The sequence below is a fragment of the Xiphophorus hellerii genome, chromosome 10, assembly GCF_003331165.1.
Source record: "Xiphophorus hellerii strain 12219 chromosome 10, Xiphophorus_hellerii-4.1, whole genome shotgun sequence".
Classification (NCBI taxonomy): Eukaryota; Metazoa; Chordata; class Actinopteri; order Cyprinodontiformes; family Poeciliidae; genus Xiphophorus; species Xiphophorus hellerii.
This window is the reverse complement of record NC_045681.1, coordinates 9247424-9269705: the sequence shown is the minus strand read 5'-3', so window position 1 is coordinate 9269705 and position 22282 is coordinate 9247424. Positions and strand designations below refer to the sequence as shown.

General features: G+C 37.1%; 1 protein-coding gene across 1 annotated transcript; it reads left to right on the top strand.

Annotated features, from left to right (window-relative positions):
* The first annotated feature begins 7928 nt into the window (after positions 1-7928).
* Positions 7929-13207, top strand: arl3b (ADP ribosylation factor like GTPase 3b). Its single transcript, XM_032575010.1, has 6 exons — positions 7929-8052; positions 9687-9830; positions 9911-10027; positions 10128-10178; positions 10894-11079; positions 12219-13207. The coding sequence occupies exons 1-6, from the start codon at positions 7972-7974 to the stop codon at positions 12264-12266; spliced, it is 627 nt and encodes a 208-aa protein (XP_032430901.1). The 5' UTR covers positions 7929-7971; the 3' UTR covers positions 12267-13207.
* Positions 13208-22282: the final 9075 nt, after the last annotated feature.

The following is a 22282-nucleotide window of genomic DNA, read 5'->3' as shown; positions in this document are numbered from 1 at the left end:
AAAAAATTCTATGACAACAGCGGTGGTAAGCTTTCGTCACCGTGCTACGTGGCAAAACTCGACACGCCTCCCAAATAGGAAATACTGGAAACCAGAAACATACAGAGCAGTATAGGCTTATCGCAACAAATCGCATGATAAATGAAGACGAGATCTTTAATTTCCATTTGCATAATTGATCGTTTTTCTCTTTTTTTTCCTCCCTCTTAAAATTAACTAAACTAAAAACTGGTGCTTTGGTCTCAACTATTCCTTTTTTAAATTTTGTTTCCAGAGACTTCATAATGAATTTTATTTGTTGTTTCTGTTTGCTTTGTTTATTTATTTAGGATATTCTTCCAGTTCCAGTGTTACATGTTCGTTAGAATGTAAAATGTATTCATCTTCTTACATTACACAGTAAAAATGCCAGTGTTGAATTAACACCCACAGTGTTAATTTTAACACCCACAAAGTGTCTATATGTGTCCAAGTCAGCTGGTGTTAAAGTAACACTTTTCAAAGTGTTAAAAGGTTGACACCCATTTTTTGTTAAATTAACACCAGATGTTGTTAATATTCAACAATACCGAGTGTCACATTAACATTACAACGGTGTTAGTGTTAAAATATAATGTCAAAAAGTAACACCAGTGTAGTGTTAACCTCAAAACATAATGTTGTGTTAAAAAGGTAAATAATTGACCCCACAAGGTGTCAATATCAACTAAATCCAGTGGTAAAAAAATATTCAAAACAATACACAGAAATGGAAAGTTCAACTTTTATTAAATCCATTTCAGTATTACAGACCTTCAATGCACAGCTCATACAAAACAGCAGCGGGGCACAATATATGTTTTTTCATCATCAGCAGCTGAAAACTGCCTGTCATAAGGCTGATAATATATCAGATTAGAGACACAAATAATAGCAAACACATCATCCACAATCTCTATACTGAAAGCATTCAGATGATCATCAAAACACTCTGTAATGACTTTAGCAGTCACAAAGAATGCTTCATCATCCTTGATTATGATGTTAAGTATTTTTTGAAAAACAGGGATTTCATTTTCAGTACTTGTACAGACAATCATTCCAATGTGGTATTCTGTTCCAAAGCTTTTTAGCCATGAAGTTGTGGATACACAAGGCACATTCAATCTGGGACAAGACCTTAAGACGCCACTGCAATCTAACTCAGTTGTTTGGTAATCTTTAAGAGGGCCAAACTGAAACCTTTGAAAGTAAAAATTCTCCCAATGAAATGCCAACTGCCTCTGGTGCTTCTTTACTAGTGTTTTAGTTATATTCTTAAAGCTCTTTACAGATTTCTTGAAGAAATTGTGTTTACCTTCAAATCTCATACACCACATATGGATGAGTGGTCCTATTTTTCTGATGCATCTGGGATAATGAATCATCAGATGATGTTTTGGAATCAACTTCTTATCTGTAAATAAAGACTTAAAGAGTCTATGATGGTCAGAAATTAAATGCTTTAAGAAATAAGTCATACCATCTGTGATTTTTGGTGAGAACACAATATTGACAATTTGAATCAAAAGAAGAATTACTCTCCAGTAACTGTTGTCCCTGTCAATCAGATCTCCAAAAATCAAAGGTGTATTGCGCAAGAGGCACCACGACTGAATAGCACTGAGGCCCAGGTCATTGCTACCATCCATTTTGACTGCACTAGGTCTGTTGTTTCTCTCAAGGTATCCATAGTTAAAGCTCTGTATCCTTTCTGAAAGGGTGTTTAAATCTATAGAAGTCCTAACCATGTACTGAAAAAGAAGCTGAAGTTCATACTGCACAACACCTTCCAACAGGTCATGCATAATATCAACTGCATAGTTGTTTGAACAATGAAAATACTGTAGTGCATTAAGAGGACACTCTCTTTTTACACCAAAAGAATGTACAAGAGTGGGATTTTGTGCCACAGCATTGCAATGTTCTGAATAGAGCTCTTTAGTGCGAAAAATTAGGTCTTGGTTATCCTCACTGAATACTGACTGAAACTTTGTTTTATCAGTTAAACAAAACCGACAACAGTAAGTTGCACTGAATGATTCAACAAAACCAAAAAGGCTATGCAATGCCAAATTATCACCAGTAACCTGAACAACTGAACCTCTTAATGGTACGTCAGAAAATGGTACCTTAATACCTTCCGTCTCAAGACATTTCAAGTCATTAATAAGAGGTTCCAAGATGGGACCAAAACCATACTTCTTCAAGTCCTCAGCATGAAAAAGAGAAACAAGATGAATGTTCATCAAAACTGAATTTAGTTTAGCTGGTAAGTTTCTTAAAATAAAATAAATACAGCCAAGTTTATGTGAACCCCTTTTGGGTCCCAGTGGATTTGCTGTTTCAAAATCATCGTAATACAACTGTATTTGGAGTGCATGTTCTTGCTCTGAAAATAATGAGTGATTTCTGAAATAGGAACCATCACTGATGTCTATATAGATCCCTTCTTTATGGCACTTTACTTGTTGAAAGCAAGTACTTAGTTCTTTGTTGGTAAACAATGACTCAAGAGTTCCTAAAATAGGTACATACATAAATTTGTCATTAACAGGAATTTGACTGTAAACACCTGTCGTTTTATTCAAACGTGTATCATAACGCACTCCAAGGACATGCTCTATTGGTTCAACAATTTTCCATTTTTTTTCAAAATACCTTTGCCTCTTTGTTTCAGTGTTAAGGTGTGTGAATGGATTTTCCATGGTCTCAAAACATTCTTTGACTTTGTTTAAGGTTTGCTCATTCACTTCAGATGAAACATATGTAAGAACAGCATCCTGTGCTTGAATATGAACATCATTAACAACCTCTTCCATTGAACAAGTTAAAGACTGCACAATATTTTCAGAAACTCCAGCTGCTTGAACTTGGGCAATAACTGAGCTACACATGTCCATTAACTGCCTCTTTTTAGGAAGACTTTGTTGACTAACAGAAGTACTACTCAATGTGTCATCAGCACAAACATCATCGGTCTCAATACTATCTGTTCCAACTTTGTCCACATAAACAGAATCTATGGCAATAGTGTCTCCATGTGCTTTCATCAAGTGCTTTTTGAACCCAGAATACGTGTAAAAAACAGATGAACAGCTATGTTCCCCACATTTCAAACGCAACTTGTGCCCTGGATACAAAGCATGACTAAATTTCAAATGCTGAAAAAGAGTCAAAGAATTTCTGTGCTGAACCTTACAAATGTAACATGTTGGCATATTTAAGTGTTGTTAATTCTCACTCTGATTTCCTTGACTCTGGGGCTCTCCTTTGTTGTTGCCGCATCAATCCCATAAACTGTTGTTTGGATGAATGTGTAGAAGTTGAGGAGGGTTGCATCGTAGGACACAGCAAACACAAAGTGCGCCTTAAAAAGTTCATCGAAGGCAGCCACTGCAGTCTGTGCCACACAAGGAATGGGCTTCTGATCCAGGATGATGTAGAACTTCTGAATACTGCTCTTCTTCTCTCCAACGCAGAGGAGGAAGGGCTGTGCAGATCCAACTTTTCCAAGGAATGTCGCCATGCTTGTCCCCACCTAAGATTAAAAGACAGCACATTAGAAATAATGGTTTTAGTCCCTCACTAGCAACAAATTAAGAACATTTTCCACCTTCCTTTAGCTGTGAACATGCCACAAAAGGGGATGCGACTTGCAAGGAAACTCCTGTGAGCTTAAGTGAAAAGATCAGTTCTAATGGGCTCATACAATTCTTTATGCCATTATTTTCCCATAACCAACTTTTTGTTCCATTTTGTCATAAAATTAACCCTGATCTCTCCCATCCCCTCCAAAAATAACTATAAATTTATAATACAAATAACGCCAAATAATGACTTTACATTTTACAGTCTTGTAAAAATGAGATCAATTTACGGTAATTGGAGCACAATAATTCATGTCAAAAACATACCTTCATGAACTTCACAACACGATCAGCTGCCTCAGTTGCACTAATTTTTACATGTTTCTTCCCTTTGGAAGTTGGAGGCAAGAGATGAACCAGCAGGAGAATGGCCGCCAAGTCACTATCCCATTCTGATAAAATCATAACAAGCCATGTTTAGAATGCATACATAGAAAAGACTGTTGAACATATTTATCTATCAATACATACCATAATCACTTGATTCCTCCTGAGCAGACAGAAGGTCATCCAGGTGAACGCTCTGTCGAAGGCTTTTGCTGACAGTGATGACCTTCGGTTTGTAGAACGTTGGCCATCTTGCAATGAACTTCCCCGAGATGTCTTCTCCAAAGAGCATGATGAAGTCCTGCTCAACCTAACAGAAGACAAAATACCATCAAAAAACCCAATTCAAAAGTTCAGTTAATCAAATCTGAGAGTTTCTCACCAAGCCTGGTGTATCCAAGAATCTTGGGAAGTGATCCAAGATGAGTGATGACTGGTCCAGATCATGTAGCATATTCTGTCTATGCTTAAATGTTGCCTTCATTTTCCCCTTAACAACGTCCTGGTCTGATGCATGCTTCATTATGGACATTGCTTCTTTGCATCCATCACCAAACAGCTGTTCAGATGTGGAGGTCTCCCTCTGAGTTCTCGGGCCGCCTTGATGAGCAGACAGGGAGTTCCTCTTAAAGTCGCTTGCAGTGTTACGCTGAACGGTTTTCAAACGATAGGCCAGGTAGCCCTGTCCACTTTGAGGATCGTAGAAATGCTCCTATCCCAGAACAGAAACCACAAAATATTAATTACATTGTATTCAAAAGGACAGTTACATGGTTAATCCACATTGTAAAAAAGAAAGAAATCCAACCAAATTATGACCCAAGAAGAGAATCTTCAGCTACTCACATAGCCAGTTGGTGAGCAATTATCTTTCAAACTGGGAAACAGGGTGACAATTCCCAGGGCATAGGTGATGCGGACATTGACAGGAGGGACTCTCCTAAAAAACAATTCAATAAGAATATTCCTGTTCCACATAGGGGTTAAACAAACTCACACCAATTAAGCAAAGGTTATAAATAGAAACCCCATTCTCAGCAATTACTAATTATTTAAATAATCATTATGTTAATAATGATGTTTTTTCAGACAATTCCAACATTTCTGTGGATTTCATACACATGTTTAACTTTTAAAAGTACTACACAAAGTACTACAAAATATCAAGGTTAAATTCTGGCCCCCAATCAGCAGGCTGAGGTTTATTGGTACATACCCATGACTTTCGATCATATCTGCCACTAAAATATTGACAAGTTTCCTTCTTGTTGGATCAGAGAGACTTTTGGTCTTGTTGTATTCTTTTAATACATCTTCCCCCCCTGGTTTTTGGTGTAGAGCCACATAGACAATCTGCAACAGATTTCACATGTCATCCTGGTATGAATTTTAAAATGGATCATCATTCTATTTCCCACCTTGACACAACTCACATCTTTTGCCATCTTGCTGTCAGGTGGTCCTTCAGCCAGTCGTCGTCTCTGTGCTTTGGTGTTCTCTGTGATCACTGTAGCAGATGAGATCGCTGAGCTTGGAGATTGAACTGACGAGGCTGACCCATCTTCAGAACTGAAGGAAGCGTCTGTTACCTCACTCTCGTCAACGGTGCCCACTGTACAAAGTTTAGAAGACTCATTAGCAAACAACTTAAAATTAACTTCAGATTTATATATTTTTAAAATGCATTAGAAGGAACACTTGTTTTAATGCTTTTAAATCTTACCAAACTGCTTAGTGACTACTTTGAAAGATACTGTAGCAGACCTCAGGAGTTCATCAAAAATATCAGCATCCACATCAACTCCAGAAGAGTCCTTCAGGTCTACACAGATTTCACTTGCCAAATTGAATTTAGCATGAACTGGAAGGAAACAAATATACTAATTACCTGAACAAGGACAGGGGTTGATTAATAAGCATTCGGGACATAATTTAAGATAAACTACCTTAAGCTCACTTAATTTAATGGCAGCTGCAACAACATATTTAGTACTCAACTTACCCTCAAGCATGAATTTCAAGTAATCATAGCAGTCATCCGTCACTGGAACCCGAACCCATTTCTGGACGGTCTGATGCTCCACTTGAACCAGCATTTCTGTGTAACAAAAACGGGACACGGTCCAAGCTTTGCCACCTTACAGATATTTTAAACCAACCCTTTATCACTTCCACTATCACTTTGAACACGTCAGCTCTGTCAACTATATAAACTTCATCCAAGCTAGAGTGTTGAGCTAGCTAGCTAGTCAGAATCTGTTACCTTATCGGCTAGCCGTAACGTGGCATTTTATACTCTTGCTTTGCTACTGGTATAGTCTACGGGGCCCTCTAGTGGACATGGGGATTTATTTTTTTTCGCTCTCTCTTGCGTTCCCTCTCAAAAGTGTAGCCTTCCCTAGCAACACTTTATTGCAAAGTTGACGAACCAGACAACAGCCACAATGAGTCCATAAATTATATAAAGAGTTGAACACATTCGACATTTATGTTGGATTAAAAACTTTTTTTATTTTATTTTGAGTGTAACCTTGCGGAAAATGAACTGCTTCCTTGACGTAACGAACAACTTCGCCACGGAATTAAAAAAAAAAAAAACATCCCCACATCCTCTCGGAGGCTAGCCGTTTGCAAAGTTAGCTTTTTAGATACACACATCGCCAATATTTCAAATAATACAGATATACAAGTATTATCCATGGTTTAAAATGACAACTAGAACTTACCAAATATAACAGAATTCAAATTTACCGTTCGCCTAGATTTGGCAAAACGGCGGGACCTTGAATTTGGTGGATTTTCCATGCAAAATGGGTTGAATATCGTGCACTCTTTGAAGTCTCAAACTAAAAAGCATATTTCCAACGAAACAATGGTCATGTATGAATATTTAGCTCACCTTTAGGAAAGAATTGCGTCTTCCGTGGGCGAAATGAAGCCGTACCGATCGACTGACTGGTGGCGTGACGACAGAAGGTAGAACGTGCTCTGCAGCCGTTACGCGAAGGCGGGGCTTAAGCAACACCAACCAATTAACACTGGAAGTTAACAGCGCAAATATTACGGAGTTTACACTTGCAGTGTTATTTTAAAGCTGTGTGGTGTCAAAACAACACTCACACTCTTTATTTAACACTACACCTGAGATTTTAACACTGGCATTTTTACTGTGTACTATTCCATTGCTATTATATTACTTGAAAATTATCTTAAAACAACAATATTATCCTTTATCGCAATAACTTCTGGGACAATTTATCCTTCATCAAAATATGTTCTTGTAACAGCTCTGCATAATGCAATATAAACCGATTTGTCCATCAGCAAACAGACAGGAATATTCACACAAAGGTAAAAGTAAAAATATATAATGACAAATGTTATACTATAAGACTAAAGATTCTGTTTTATAGTATAAATAAATAGGCAATAAATGTTACATTTCTCCCTTTTGTGTATAAAGTAAGCATACATACAAATGTGGAACTTAGTAGGATTATATGACCAGCTATTTCAAGAGTGAAATACTATCTCATACTTATAACTAAGCTATTATAACTAACTCATATCGATTATCTCATAATTATGAAATGCTATTTAATTTTTATGAGGTAATATTACATAAACATGAGATGTTATGATATATTATCTCATACTCTCATTATGAGATATCATTATTATGAGAGTCTATCTCATAAATCAAGTGATACAAGTGTTTTTTCATCGGTGCTGAAAATGGTCTTCCACAATCTTGCAAAGAAGAATGAGCAAATACAGTAAATACTGCCTTTGGACACATATACTAAATGACTTAGCTAGAGTTGCAGTGTAACTCAGACAAAGTCGCTTTTCAGATTTCCAATCACGTAAAATCCCAACAAAATACTCCGAAGTGTGACTACAACGTGACAAAATCTGATACAAATCAACTCAGCGTAACTCTACGATATCTAGACATTTTCCCCGAGGACCGTGAATGCAGCACGATCCCAGGAGTACGCACTGTGCGTCTGACGTCACGTTTAGCGGCGTCTCCAGGAGAGAATCCAGCAAGATGGTGAGTTTAATTTATCCCCCAAAACAGGCAATAACTGTTAAATGTCGCCCTTACTTTTGTGTATATTTATAGTACGTAGGTTTTACTTTTGTCAGGAGCTGATTTATCGGTTCTTGCGGTTTGGATCGTGAGGAGAAAACCCAGTCGGAGCCGTCTTGTTGCTCCTTCAGTTACCAGGGGAGATTAGCTCAGCTCGTTAGCTCGGCGCAGCTCCTGTTTGTGTACCGTTATCTGTGCATCGCTGCGTGGGAACATCCCGCTCCACAGGTTCAGGAAACTCTCACGGTTAACTGCTGTCGTCATGATCCGATGCGACTGGGGTAGAGTTTATTCAGCTATGAAATAAAAATAAAGTTTTGTTGCAACTGGCCTGTTGGTGAGGAATCCAGGTGGATGAAGGGAAGAAGAGTAACAACTCCTCCTGTCCCAAGGCCATAGACGGATTAGTTAAAAAAATAAATGAAACTGGGCCCAGGGCAGAACATTTAAACCAGTTCAAAAATACTTTTTTTTTTTTTTTTTTATCCCAGAGGAAAGTTAATAGTTGTAACTCATATTATCCACGAATCTTAAAAAAGTCTGGATGGTGATGCTGTGGGCTGGAAGGATCTGGTAGCAGTCAGGCTTGCAACGAATCTGAAGAGGCCTCTGACTTGAGGCTCATTACTGGCATGCTAGCAGCTCAATATCTGGGCAGCAGACACGATATTCCACGGTAGCATGCCTTGGATGATGCCATTAGTTGTTGGCAAGAACTGTTAATCCACTTCATTTGCTTTTGCCGCTCGTCTTTAAACTTCTTTTTAGCTGTATGGTTAGAAGCCCATGATAATCGATGGCAGAGATGCATTCATTCAGCCTCCATTTGTGACTAGGGCTTATAGTTCAGGTATTATTTGAGCTCTAGAAATGTCAATCAGCTGCTCCCAGTTGTAAAAACAATGTATTTGTACCACGGTTACGTGTCCAAAAGTAAAAATCCTTTCAGATGCACAGCATCCAAAAATCGAGAGAGTATTTGTTCACAAAACTATCAAATAATAATAATAAGCTTCAACTCATGAAGGGTTTTTTTCTGGTATTCGTCTTATAATTTCAAGGTGAATTTAAGTTTAACAAAAATCGTAATAATTATAATTTCAGCTTGTTAGGTGACCATTTTCAGATAAGGTGTGGATAATATTATGGAAACATAATATATGACAATATGACTTGCAGTAAATAAACAAAATAATTTTGAAGTGTTTCATAGCAAACTTGAACTCCAGATAATGAATAGTCTGTCTATCTACTGGGAAAAATAAAATAAAATGTAATATTTCCATCTTATCCACAGGGTTTCTATTGGCCAAGTCTCTTTACTCTCAAAAACTTTTCAAGTGTCACCAAATATATTACAAGCATATAGTACTTTAATTTAAAGTGATATCTGCCAATTTTTCATCAAAAACATCCATTTTCTTTTTGTTAATTTGTTTGTCTACTCGTGGTAATGCTTTATTTCTGTCATTCTGTTATTTTAAACAAATAATTATGAATTTATGAGTAAATGTGTTGTATATTCTGTCATTTTCCCTGCTATTATAATCTCTCTATTCCCTTGGAAAAATGAACCTTGCCACTGTTTGCTGCAGGGATTGCTGTCCATCCTTCGTAAGCTAAAAAGCACTCCAGACCAGGAGGTTCGGATACTGCTGCTGGGTCTAGACAACGGGGGGAAGACCACGCTTCTCAAGCAGCTGGCTTCAGAGGACATCAGCCACATCACCCCCACACAGGTAGCGAAGCGCTGAAGACTCCTCCTCTCCCTGCTTTCCGTGCGGATTGGCAGCAGCTCTGTGCTTTGTGCTCCCTGCAGGGATTCAACATTAAGAGCGTACAGTCTCAGGGGTTTAAGCTGAACGTTTGGGACATCGGAGGCCAGCGGAAGATCAGGCCGTACTGGAGGAACTACTTTGAAAACACTGATGTGCTGGTAAGGAGAGCTCCCCCCGCCCCTCTGGGAGTTTATATTGTAGTCGCTGAATCAAACAAAGATGTTTGAGTTGATGACCGAAATGTTTTCCTCGTTTCAGATTTACGTTATTGACAGTGCTGACAGAAAGAGGTTTGAGGAAACAGGGCAGGTATGTGCAATAAGCAGATGCATTTCCACACTTTTAACATATTGTGGTAAAATTAAATGAAATTCAAATTTTAACAACCAGAAAGTATATTTTCTCTTTTTTTTAAACCTTTCTGGTGACACCAAAAATTAGCCACTAATTGGCTCCTGCAATAGCTAATCAAATCATTTGTAATTTTATTGTGTTATACACGAGATAATAACCTGCTCTTATTTATTTTTGCAATTTGTGTTTAAGTATGCTGCTGTAAAACTTATTTAGGTTTAGTTTGATACCTGGCGTTGTCATGAATTGTTTGTGCACTTTCTATTCCTGAGCACTCTGAAATGTTGTTTCTGTCACCCAAGAAAAACAAAAAACTTTTTGATAAGGTGCTGCTTTCATTTTGGCTGCGCTTGTTTGTTTATTGAGAAACACCAAAATAATTGTACAATTATTCCCAATTAAGTGATTTAATCCAATACATTAAGAACATTTCAATAAGAAAACATTCTACTTTGATTCATTTTGATCCCTTTCCTTGAAAGACACATTCATTCGAGCGGATTATGATTTTTAAAATTTATATTGTAAAGGAAGTTAGATTAACAGAAGCCTCTAGTGAGCCACACTATAGCTCTGTTTTTTGTTGTTTTTACTAGGAGACAGATGGATTCCCTCTGTTTTCCTCGCTTCGTCCGTGTGTCTGATGGACAGATGTGTGTGTTTGTTGCAGGAGCTGGCGGAGCTGTTGGACGAGGAGAAGCTGAGCGGCGTTCCTGTGCTGATCTTTGCAAACAAGCAGGACCTGCTGACGGCGGCTCCAGCCTCGGAGATCGCAGAGGGACTCAATCTGCACACCATCCGCGATCGGATGTGGCAGATCCAGTCCTGCTCCGCTCTCACTGGAGAGGGGATTCAGGTGAGCAGGAAGCCCAACGTCTGGCTCGTCACGAACAATAAACAATGTCTGATAAATTAGAACATCACCGGAACGTTAATTTATGTCAGCAATTCACAGCAATATCAACAAAATGGGCATGTAAATCCAAAATTAAAAGTTTTAGAAAATGAGAATATTAAACAGTAACACTATCTTTTTTTTAAAATACAGAAATGTTGGTCTAGTGAAAGTGATTGTACATTGGATGCACTCAGTACTTGGTCAGGGCTCCTTTTGCATAAATTACTGGATCAGTGAGACATGGAGGCAATCAGCCTGAGGTGTTCAAATTCAAAAATACTTTATTGATCCTAAAGGGAAGTTAAATGTTGTTGTAACTCATATGAATTCAAATTCTTCAATGAGTTATTGTAAACCGGGATGGCTGTTGGCATGAAGGATCTGTTGTAGCAGTCTGTGTTACAGCGAATTTGAAGAAGCCTCTGACTGAAGACACTCTGGTTTCCCAAGACAGTTTCATGCAGAGGATGGTCAGGTCGTAGTTGTTGTACATTGTGTTGGGTTTAAGCATTTAATTTCCACACAATTTGTTTGGATAATTTCATTGTAAGGAAAATTTATTATTTCTAATTTCTCAAAAGGTAACTTATGGATCTGTGTAACTGAAATAAATGTTCAATATTTTATATTTTATGCATTTAATAGCGTTAATAAAATTGGGAGATTTTTTTTGTTAAAGTAGTGTTTTGTTCTCGAACCAGTCAGGTGCACAAGGTGTGTGAGAGACATTTTAAAACATAAAATGTTGTTATACTATCACAAGACAATAATAACAATAATAAATTATATTATGTAACAGTCTTTTTTTAGGTCATTTGTGTTGTTTTTATCTCCAAAGTGTGGTATTTGGAAAGTTTGAAAAGTCCTTGAATTTTAAGTGTATGAACCCTGCACCGCACATTTTTCTTCCACTAAACTTTCCAGTATTGTGTTTGCCTACATATTAACACCCAGACTATTTTGCCCCCAAACAGATGTGTATTTCAACAAAAATATATTACTATGTGTGTGAAACTTTATGACTTTCAATATTCTATTCTTTTAGATTCACTTGTATTTCGGAGGCTCGTCAAACTGTTTCTTCTTCTACTCCTCAGGAGGGCATGAATTGGGTCTGCAAAAGCGTCAACTCCAAGAAGAAATAGCATCACTTTCACTCCTTCACGACTCAGGATGTGCAGCAGCAGCGTGCGAAACACACACCGACACACACGACACGTCCTGAGCCTCAGTACGGTGGGATTTACCTGTGAATGTACACGCACTACTAATCCGACGTGGACGTTTTCTAACCCCTCCCCCCCCCCAAAGCATCGCCACATCGCTGATGCGTACGAATCTCCGCGCATCGTCTGGCTTCCATGAAGAAGAGAGGCGTTAGCCTTCAAAAGGGATCGACCAGCACCACCCGTGTGATTCTTACTGTGGTCTATTTGAAGCGTTTCCATTTATCTGCTGCTTCTTCTTGCAGGATCTTCCAGCACATCTCCATCTCATTCTTATGTATTCTTGTTTTGTTTTTTTTTGTTTTGTTTTTTGTTTTAATCATTCCACGGCAGCTCCCAGCCCATTTCCTGCTACTGCTCTGTTTGAAGTGAGGTATATTTTTGTAACTGTTTTATTTATGGTGATGTAGAACGAGAATTGCCTGGACTCTCCCCTTTAAAAATGATACTGTGTTAATATGTACAAAAAGACGAATAAATTAATGTGCAAGGAACACTACATTTTTGGATCAGTTGTATATAAATAGGCCCTTTTTTGTCATGTTATAGAGTATTCTGCATCCTGCTGTACCGTGTAGTCTATAATGTTTGCATTTCTAACATGGCAGAGATAAATGTACTGTCTGGTTCGGTGCGTTTCTATGTACTCCTTGGGTTAGTGAGGGAATTCACTGTTTTAGCATTTTCTTTTTGTTATTCCTGAATGTAATCTGTCCGGTTTGAAAGAAAATGTACGTGGATGTAAAAGAAAAATTAAAGAGGTTTGAACAGTTGGCAGAACAAAATGGCTACCTAAGAATTCAACACATTCACATACAAACGGCATCTCAATAAATCACAAAATGATCAAGTTCATTTCATTTGCTTGAGGTCAGGGAAACCTCAAATTGATTTTTTTCCTTCCATAATAATGAACACTTTCAAATAATGCATTTTGTGTTTACTTGTGTTGTCCCTGACTAATATTTAAATTAGTTTGATGTTCTGAAACACACAACTGAATATCCACTGGTTATTGGTCTGGGCTCCTTTTGCATGAATTACTGCATCAATGCACCGTTGCATGGAAGTAATCAGCCTGCCTGATGGATGGATGGATAATTTATACATAAAAACGCGTATAGCTCAATAAGGGGAAGAAGATTAACTGATTTACTTCCGATTATTGCAAAAACACAAAATCTTGCCAAGTAATTTTGTCTAGTTTCCAGTGCAAATATCTTAATGCACGTGAAATAAGACAAAACTAACTTAGAAATAACTTTTCAGCACAATATGAGCTTATTTTAATTAAACAATTAAAAATTATTATTTATTTTCTTGTCACATTGCTCTGTCCCTTCAGGACTTCAAGATTGTTTTTAGAATTTTTTTTACAATCAAAATCACAGATTTTGTGTTGGTAATTTATAAATATTTGAGAAGAATTTTTAAACATTTGCGCTTGTATAACATTAAATGTGACTCACGTTAGTCGCCGTATCGCTCATGGAATATAACTTCCTCCTGCAGGAAGCCGTGTAGTAGAAGTGAGAAATACCACCACCTGCAGGTGGGAGTCAATAGCTTTGGCGGGCCAGATTTGGCCCACGGGCCTTGACTTTGACACGTCTTCTGGACATTCAAATTTGTTTAGATACAGAAGAAGCACTTTTAATCTTTGCGCCTGAAAATACACAGCTGTCCATCAGTGATTTCCTGCTTTGTGTCCGCTGGTCGTGCCTGGAAATAATCAGTAACTCTTGAGTTTCAACGCTCCGTTTCTGAGTCTGAGCTGCGGAATAAAAGCTGCGATCTGAGATCAGATTTGATTTGTTCGGACAGGCAGACAGGTGGTGCTGTATTAAGCTGCCTGTGTGAGAGCCTCACGGCCCAGAGGCTGCACAGGACAAGCTGTACAACTCCATTCTTCACCCGCAGATATCTGGAAACAAACACGGGCCTCGTCCACCTGGAAAGACCGCTGCTTCTCCCGAGACCACCCGCAGGCTGCAGGGGCTGCAGGGGTGAAACATCTGCTGGACGACATCGCAGTCCTGATCCTCCACCCTATGGAGGAATGTAAGGTCCCATAAACAGCTAGCATTTGTAGCAGGTTTCAGAAAACGTTTATTTTTATGATTCAGAGATCCTGCACATTTTTATTTCTGTATAAGTTCGAGCTTTCCAGACTAAACTTTCTAGAGTTTTCTGTTATTTTTCTTTTTTTCCCCTTCTTCTTTATTTTTGGTCCTTTGTTGTTATAATAACTATACTTTATTTAATTTTAAAATATACTAGACGGACGTTTAACATGAATTTATGCCAAATATTTTTACATTGATCGGGATTTAATTATGGAGCCTAAAAAATAAACTTGAACGAAAGAAAACAAGAATTCATCAAAGGAATTATGGAGAAAGGAGAAGACAAGGAAGGATAGCAAGAATGGAAAGAAAGGAGGAAGGAAGGAAATAAGGAAAGACACACACAAAGAGAGTAATAACAATATAAGCGTTAATAGCATTAAAGAAAGTATAACACAAGGAAGAACAAAGAAGGAAGAATATAAGAAGAGAATAAAATCTGGAAATACAACCATTTTTCCATCATTCTTTTTGTTTCTATCAAGACCTGGAAAATACATTAATATTCAATAAATTAGAACATGCATCCTGATGAGTCCTGCTTGTCTGATTAGAATCAGACAACTGGTATTAATAACCTTTAAGCAAGTATTAAACATACTTTCTGTTTTTAAATGGTCTGATGTAATATTGTCAACTTTATCGCTGTAAGTGGAAAATCATCATAATTAACAAATTAATTCTTTCAAACATCCATCTCTGTTATTAGTCTATATAATATGTTTCACTTAGTGATAAAGTGACATGGCCTCTAATATTATTTTAATATATTGAATTGTTCTGTACTAAAATCATGTTTGTTACTTTTCCAGACTGAGTGAGTCTGAGTACAAATGTGCACGTGTAAATAAACATATTTAAATAAACATCTATAATGCAAATTACATTCTTTTGGAGATTTTCCAGGTACTTCTGTTCCCATCCGGTTTGGGAATACCATGGGACTCCCCAGAATGAGCTAGTAAATGTCGCAGAAGACAGGGATGTCTTTACCTGTTATTACTATTAATGCCACAAGTTTTATTGAGTCAAATGTGACCAGATGTTGGGTCACACGCCATGACAATGACCTTAGGAACAGCAAAAAATAAAAAAATAAAAATAACAGAAGTGAGGTGAAATACTATATTTGATCAGCAAAACATTAACAACAAATTCTACTATTCTTAAATCCACTTAAATCTATTTATAAATAAACGAGAACATAATTCGTCTTGTCTGAAACGTCTGATTTTAAAGCCGTCATGAGAAAGTTTGACTTATGTGGGCTCTTTGCAGAACACAGATATTTTCAGATAATAAAAAGCGGCCCAGTTGAGGACATTTGGAGGTGTTAAATGTCTAACAGAGTGCTCTTGCTGCAGGAACAGTGCACGAAGTGTTTTACTTGGCTTTGCGTTGAATAATACTGAGGCCCTTCGAGGTTTTTGAGCAGCCTCCTCTTCTCGCCTCACAAAGATTGTCATTGTTCAGCCTTCCTCTTCTCTCACACAGACAGAAAGTACGAGTTGTTGTTGTTGCTCCTCGTCGTCTGTGGCTTTCATCCGTCTCACATTATCACTATTATCACCTTTGGACAAAACATAAAGCACTAACAGATTCACATTTAGAAAGGTTTTATAGATTTTATATAACCGGAAGAAATATCTTTTCAGGTTGGGAGTAGATAGTGTAGCTTACAGTTAGCTCAGCATGCTAAGTGGTGAAAGAGTTAGCATGATCTCATTACGAGGGCTACTTAAAAAACCCCCAACTTATTTCACCTAGAAAAGCAACAAAGTTATGCTACAGTTTCCCTTTTCTAATATTATTCAGTCATTTTAAAGTTACTTTGACGCAATATGTAGTTATTTGAGCTGAATGGATGCTAAGACCAGCTTTTGTGATTAGCTAGTAACGCTAGCCAGTATTCATCAGTGTATCCGTGAATTTGGAATAAAATATAGATGGAAAGATTTACCAATGATATTTTATTCAATAGAGTAACAGTAACATCCCCAAAACCCAGTATTCACTAACTATGCATCAGAGTGAAGGAGGCTAAATATTAAACACACACCATAGATTTTTATTTGTATAAGATATGAAAATTGTATCCCTTTTTCCTTTTGAGTTGATTTATAAAATAAAATCCCCTTCCACTTTTTTTTTTTTTGTCAAACTTTCTCCTGACAGCTAATATAAAATGCAGCTACAAACAGATCATTCACTGCTGACATGGAGGAAAACTTGTAAATAAAATGTTTTAAATTCCATAGGTTATTTAGAACAAGTCTGTATTTGTCTGTATTTGAGCTCAGCTCAGGAAACGTTATCTTAGTTTACATCTAAAGGCGGCACGTTGGGTTCGTTTGTAGATCAGTTTGTCATATGAAACAGTTTCAAAAGTTTGTTTTTATTTATTGAAAGCGCCATAAAGAACAAACTGGAACATAATAACTAGATGTCAAAGATTTCTATATATAAAGATATGTTTTGGTGCGTAAAGTCAAGCATTTGTTCTCTGTACAGCTGTATTTTTACTGAGATCAAATTACCCACAAGAATGGACTCTGTTGACTTACTGGTTGGCATGTGAAGACTGGATGTTTTAAGAGATATCAGATTTGTTTGAATGTATCATTTTTGTTTAACTTCACAATTACGTGTTACTCTTTGTTGGTCTACCATTTAAAATCAAAATAGAATACCCTGAAACTTGTGCAGTGCAATTACCTTCAAACTTTTCTCGATTTAATTACAATTTTTGCCCAATTTGGTTTGACTTTGTAATGTTTTGCACATTACAAAAGAACAAATTAGTCAAGCTGTTACATTTTAATCCTTACCATCCATAAACTCGTTGAAGAAGACTATTTATGGTTTGAAACCAGATAAACTAAAACAAGTCTTACACTAAACTTAGCAAGCTCTTTTTCTCACCATGGAGACAATCAGATATGAATATTTGTGTCCCTGCAAATGTTAGATTGTTTCTATACTACCAATAACGTCAAATATGGAGAGGAAAATAGCTTACAGTGTGACTAAAAAAGATCTGTTGCCTTTTAAGTTTCTGACCAAACCTTTAACTGAAAGAACAAACACTTCTGTGTGTGTGTGTTTTTTTTTTTTTCAAAGTTGAGTAATTACTTTTCTTTCCCTTTGCTGTGTGAGTAATTTAAAAGACAGTGTGTGTTTGTCACAGATCCATATCTGAGACGTAGGCTTACTGTCTCTCTTGCGGATCAAGCAGCTGTTCAGCAGCTGTGTGCACAAGTGTGAGAAACTGCGTGGATGTGTGTGTGTGTGTTTCAGGAGATAAAAGAGGGAGTGTTTGTTAGTGTGTGTCAGAAAGAGAGAGAGAAAGACAGAAACGCGGCGCTGTAATTTATGCTGCACCTCCGACCCCTCGACTCTTTGGCTGCCTGTGTCTCTGCTGAGGTTTGCTGACGTGAGAAAAAAAAAAACGCAGCACAAGGGAGTTGTGCTTCATCTCGAGAGGGGAAAGAGGTGGGAGGAACACGAAGGTGGAGCGAGATGCAGAATGACTGAAATGTTTGGTTTTACGTGTATGTCAACCGCGATATGTTGTTAGACGGGAAGGAGACATGGCGCTCAGAAACTGACATGTAAATGAAGGCCTGCCGAACAAAACCATGAGATGAAAATCCTATTTTTAAGGTTTGAAGCACTGGAGGATCGCTTAGCTTTCAGCTGCAACAATACGTTTGGTTTTTGCGCTTTTAGCCATATGAGACTTTTTGAGGTTGTTTTTCAATTAACTTGGCAACCAAATTATTTCACCTCCTGCCTTGCTGGTACTGCAAAAAGTATTTTTTGTCTGTTTTCTGGAGCAATTATCTTTAAAAAAAAAGACAAACTAACTTAAAGGTACATTTTAAGACATGTTTTAAGTCCACAATTCATTTAATATTGATGAAAAAGTACTAGTTGTAAATGAAACAATCAGAAGCCATTATATTTGTCTTATTTCAAGTGTACTAAGACATTTGCACTAAAAACTGGACCAAAAATATTTGGTAAGATTTTGTGCTTTTGCAGCTAACTAAACAACATTAGCATAGCGTTAATTAAACACATGGTGGCCCTGTTAATGGTGCTGATTGGACAGCAGATGGTGCTGGAAAGTGCACAGATTTTGTGCACTTCTACTTTCCACAGGCTCTGGATAACAAAGTGGGTTTTTAACTGGTATAAAAATGGTGGGAAGAAGGACAATGCACGGACGCTAAATGGGGATATTTGACCACAAGGATCTTCTTCCTGCAGTGATGCAGATCCTTTTTTTAAAAAAGGATCTTAAAAAGATTAGATCCTTTTTTAGACAATCAAAGCAGACAAACATATAAAATATGCGATTTATGTCACTTTTAGGTACAATGTGACTGTAGTAAAATCAACTTGTTGTGTCAAATATAAACTATCTAAAGCCATATCTAAAATCACCAATTGGTGATTGAGTAGGATAATCACCAATAAAATCATATTGTGACTTTATTTTTGGAATATTATGACTTTATTCTAATTATTTTGACTTTATTCTCATACGACTTTATTCTTGTAATTTTATTATTTAACTTTTTTTCTTGGCGTGAAACTAATACTCTGTCGTATTTGTCGTATAAACTTGAGAGGTCGGGAAATATTAACCTAAAACTTGAACTGCGATGTAAATAAATGCATGCCTTACCAAAACGGAGGATTCTTAATCCTTGAGGATCATTTAGAAAGCTTCAGCTGCATCTGAGAAGTTAATTCTTCTTCAAGACTCGCTTTTTAACCATCAACTTGGCAAATAAGAAAAACAAAACAATCACAAGAGGTTTAAAACACTTATTTGGAAATGGAGTCATAATATCAACAAATTATTCCACTTTTTAAATGTTATTCCTAGTCTGAGACCCTCCTCCACACAAGTGGATCATCCCTGCTGTGTGAATGGGATTGAGGCTCAAAGTGCTGGGTAGGGGAAAGCAGTAATGCAACGGCTTAATCAGGCTGAAGGGAACACACACACCCACACACACACACACACACACACACCCTGAGTGAGTAGTCATCTCAAGACTTTCCATCCTGTTCTGTCTCTGCAGGCATCCACCCCCATGCACTCCAGAGCCTTCTTTGCACTGAGTGGACACAGAAGTATTTAAGGTTTTGACTAAATGGGTTTTTCCACCATCAACGCGTCCTTTAAGATAAACGAACACCCACCAAATCAAGCAGAACAGTGGAGCCAGGCAGATTAGTTGCTGAACTAAGAGGGCCACAGTAAAACTTGTGTAACGTTACGGTGCAATTGGGAAAAGTTGTGTTTTTGTAACGACGCGGTTTACTTTGGGGGGTTTACAGCATGGAAAGGAGAAAAAATAAATGTTATTTTGTGGGGAATGTTAAATCAGTTTGCCTTTAAGGTGTTATTGCCATGTCTACATTCATTTTATGCTCAATTATCTTTTCGATCACGTGTTTGTACTGCAAAGACACAATCTTACAAAAGTGTTTTTGTCTAGTTTTTATTGCAAATATAAAAGTACACTTGAAATAAGACAAAACTAACTTACAAGGAACTTTTCAGCAAGATATAGTAAGTTCTTATGAATAAATAATTGCTTAATGTTGATGAAAAAGTGCAGATTTTTTTTATACATTATAAGTTAAATAATCTGCCAGTAGATTTAGAACTTTTTCTTCAATATTAAGGAATTGTTGAGTTAAAACATGCTCCTTTATCTTGCTGAAAAGTTACTTGTTAGTTTTGTGTTATTTCAAGTAGTAAGATATTTGCACAAGAAACTAGACCAAAAATACTTAAGTTTTAAAGTAAGATTTAGCTTTTTTTGTAATGTATTTGGGTTAAACTGTAGAAGCTAAAAAACAAATTGTATTTAAACTCTGTAAGGAAATGAAACCAACACATTTGACCAAAAGGTAAAGTCTTTGAACCTCAATGCGAGTTATTCTGTTGCTTTAAGACCAAGAACGACAAATGTTGAGTTACCAATGCTGTAAGATCCACATTCTTGTTTCTCAAATGCTAAATTATGACAGTTTCTGGTTTATTATGCCATAAACTGATCTATAACGTCAGGTGGTGTTAAACTATGTTTATGTAATTACATGTAATTTGATGTATTGACACTTCAGTCCCATGTCTGTACAGAAAGTGATGCATTGATAATCCAGATGAAAGACAGAGTTCCCGTTACTGTCGGTGTAACTGGTCAAAGGGCTTAAAAATGTAAAATTCTGGACAATATGAAACAAATGAATCACAATTGGCTTCTCCGTTTCTTTCAAAGTGAATACTAAATATTAAACCACACACTTTTAACAAATAGAGCTTTTTGAGCAGTAACCACAAAAACAACCATCCATAGTTGGATGATGGTTTACTGTATGTTATGGCACCTTTTATGTCAAATGAATGCAGTAAAGAAAAATTATTTCACATTTTCAATAAAGATCGAATATGCAAAACAGCTAAACTAAAACAGTCTCTCCACTGGAAAAGCCTTTAGCCCAGGAATAAGAAACAATTTGACTCTTTAATATAAAGGGACAGTTTCAATACTTTCCTTTAGCAAATAGCAGCATATTATTTTCTCTTTCTGAGCCAAATTAGCCAAATGAAGAATAGCTATGTAGGTATGTAGTGCAGCTAGTGAGTAAAATGCAAACCGATTATGCGACAATTGCAAAATTCTTTAATGTAAAACTTCCTGGAGAAACAGGAGCGCTGACACCTGTAGCAGTCAACGTGACACTGCTGGACAATTACCTGAATGTTGTCAGAATCTTCTTACATGTTTTAAAGTTTGTTGTAAATGTTTATTTTCTACTGTGGTGAGTTAAAAGCAGTCGGATCTTGGCAGAGTGCTTTTAAATCTCTGGGTACGGTGCCGGTATGCTACATCTCCAAGCTGCTGTACTCAGGCAACATTTCTCCTGACTTAACTCCTCTTTACTGGATAAATAACCATATACATTAATTTACATTAATATACATAAATATATGTTAATTTTATTAACAATTTCAAGCGGCAGACTTCACTATACCGTCGTCCTCGTAGCACCGGTGCTTTTCAGTAACTTTCATTTTGTCTTGAGCTAGCTTGACGCATACGTCTCGATTTTGAACATCGACTAACGTGAACTACAAGCCTGAACCCAAACGAGAAACTCAGAAACTCTGCTTGAAAAACATTCTTGCTCTGTACAGAAAATTACCATCAGGAATTTGCAAGAAGTGATGAATTTTACCAGTCGTAGATGTCAAAGCAGAACATAACGCCCACATTGACTCGTCGCATTTGTACACCAACTGTATCAACTGCATGTAATGCATAAACATTTTAAATCACAGTCTACCGCCTCCCTTTCCTACATTGGTCCATTTGTTTTCACTACTCAACATGGGTCAGTATGCGAATTTTGAGCAATCTGAAGCATCTTTACAAGCAATTTTTATGTTGTTGTGAGACATAAAAGTTAGCACAAGAGCTAGCCTCTTTGTTTAATGTTTAGTTTTTTCTTATAAACTGAGCATAAATCTACATAATGGTAAAATGAACGGCCGTTTGTAGTTCTCTGCTTGTTTGCACCATCCAAAAGAAGTCCCCTAGGGAAGTAAGATAAAGCCACAGCCAGCACTGGTTGGTGGAAATAAATTGTCGGATTGCACAACTCATAGATTTATACCAGGGAAGAACATTTTTTTCTGGGTTAGTCAAGCTATTCTAGATCTAGAAGCAATTCTTTCTGGAAACAAGAACTGCCAGTATATGTTAGAATAACTTTAATTCA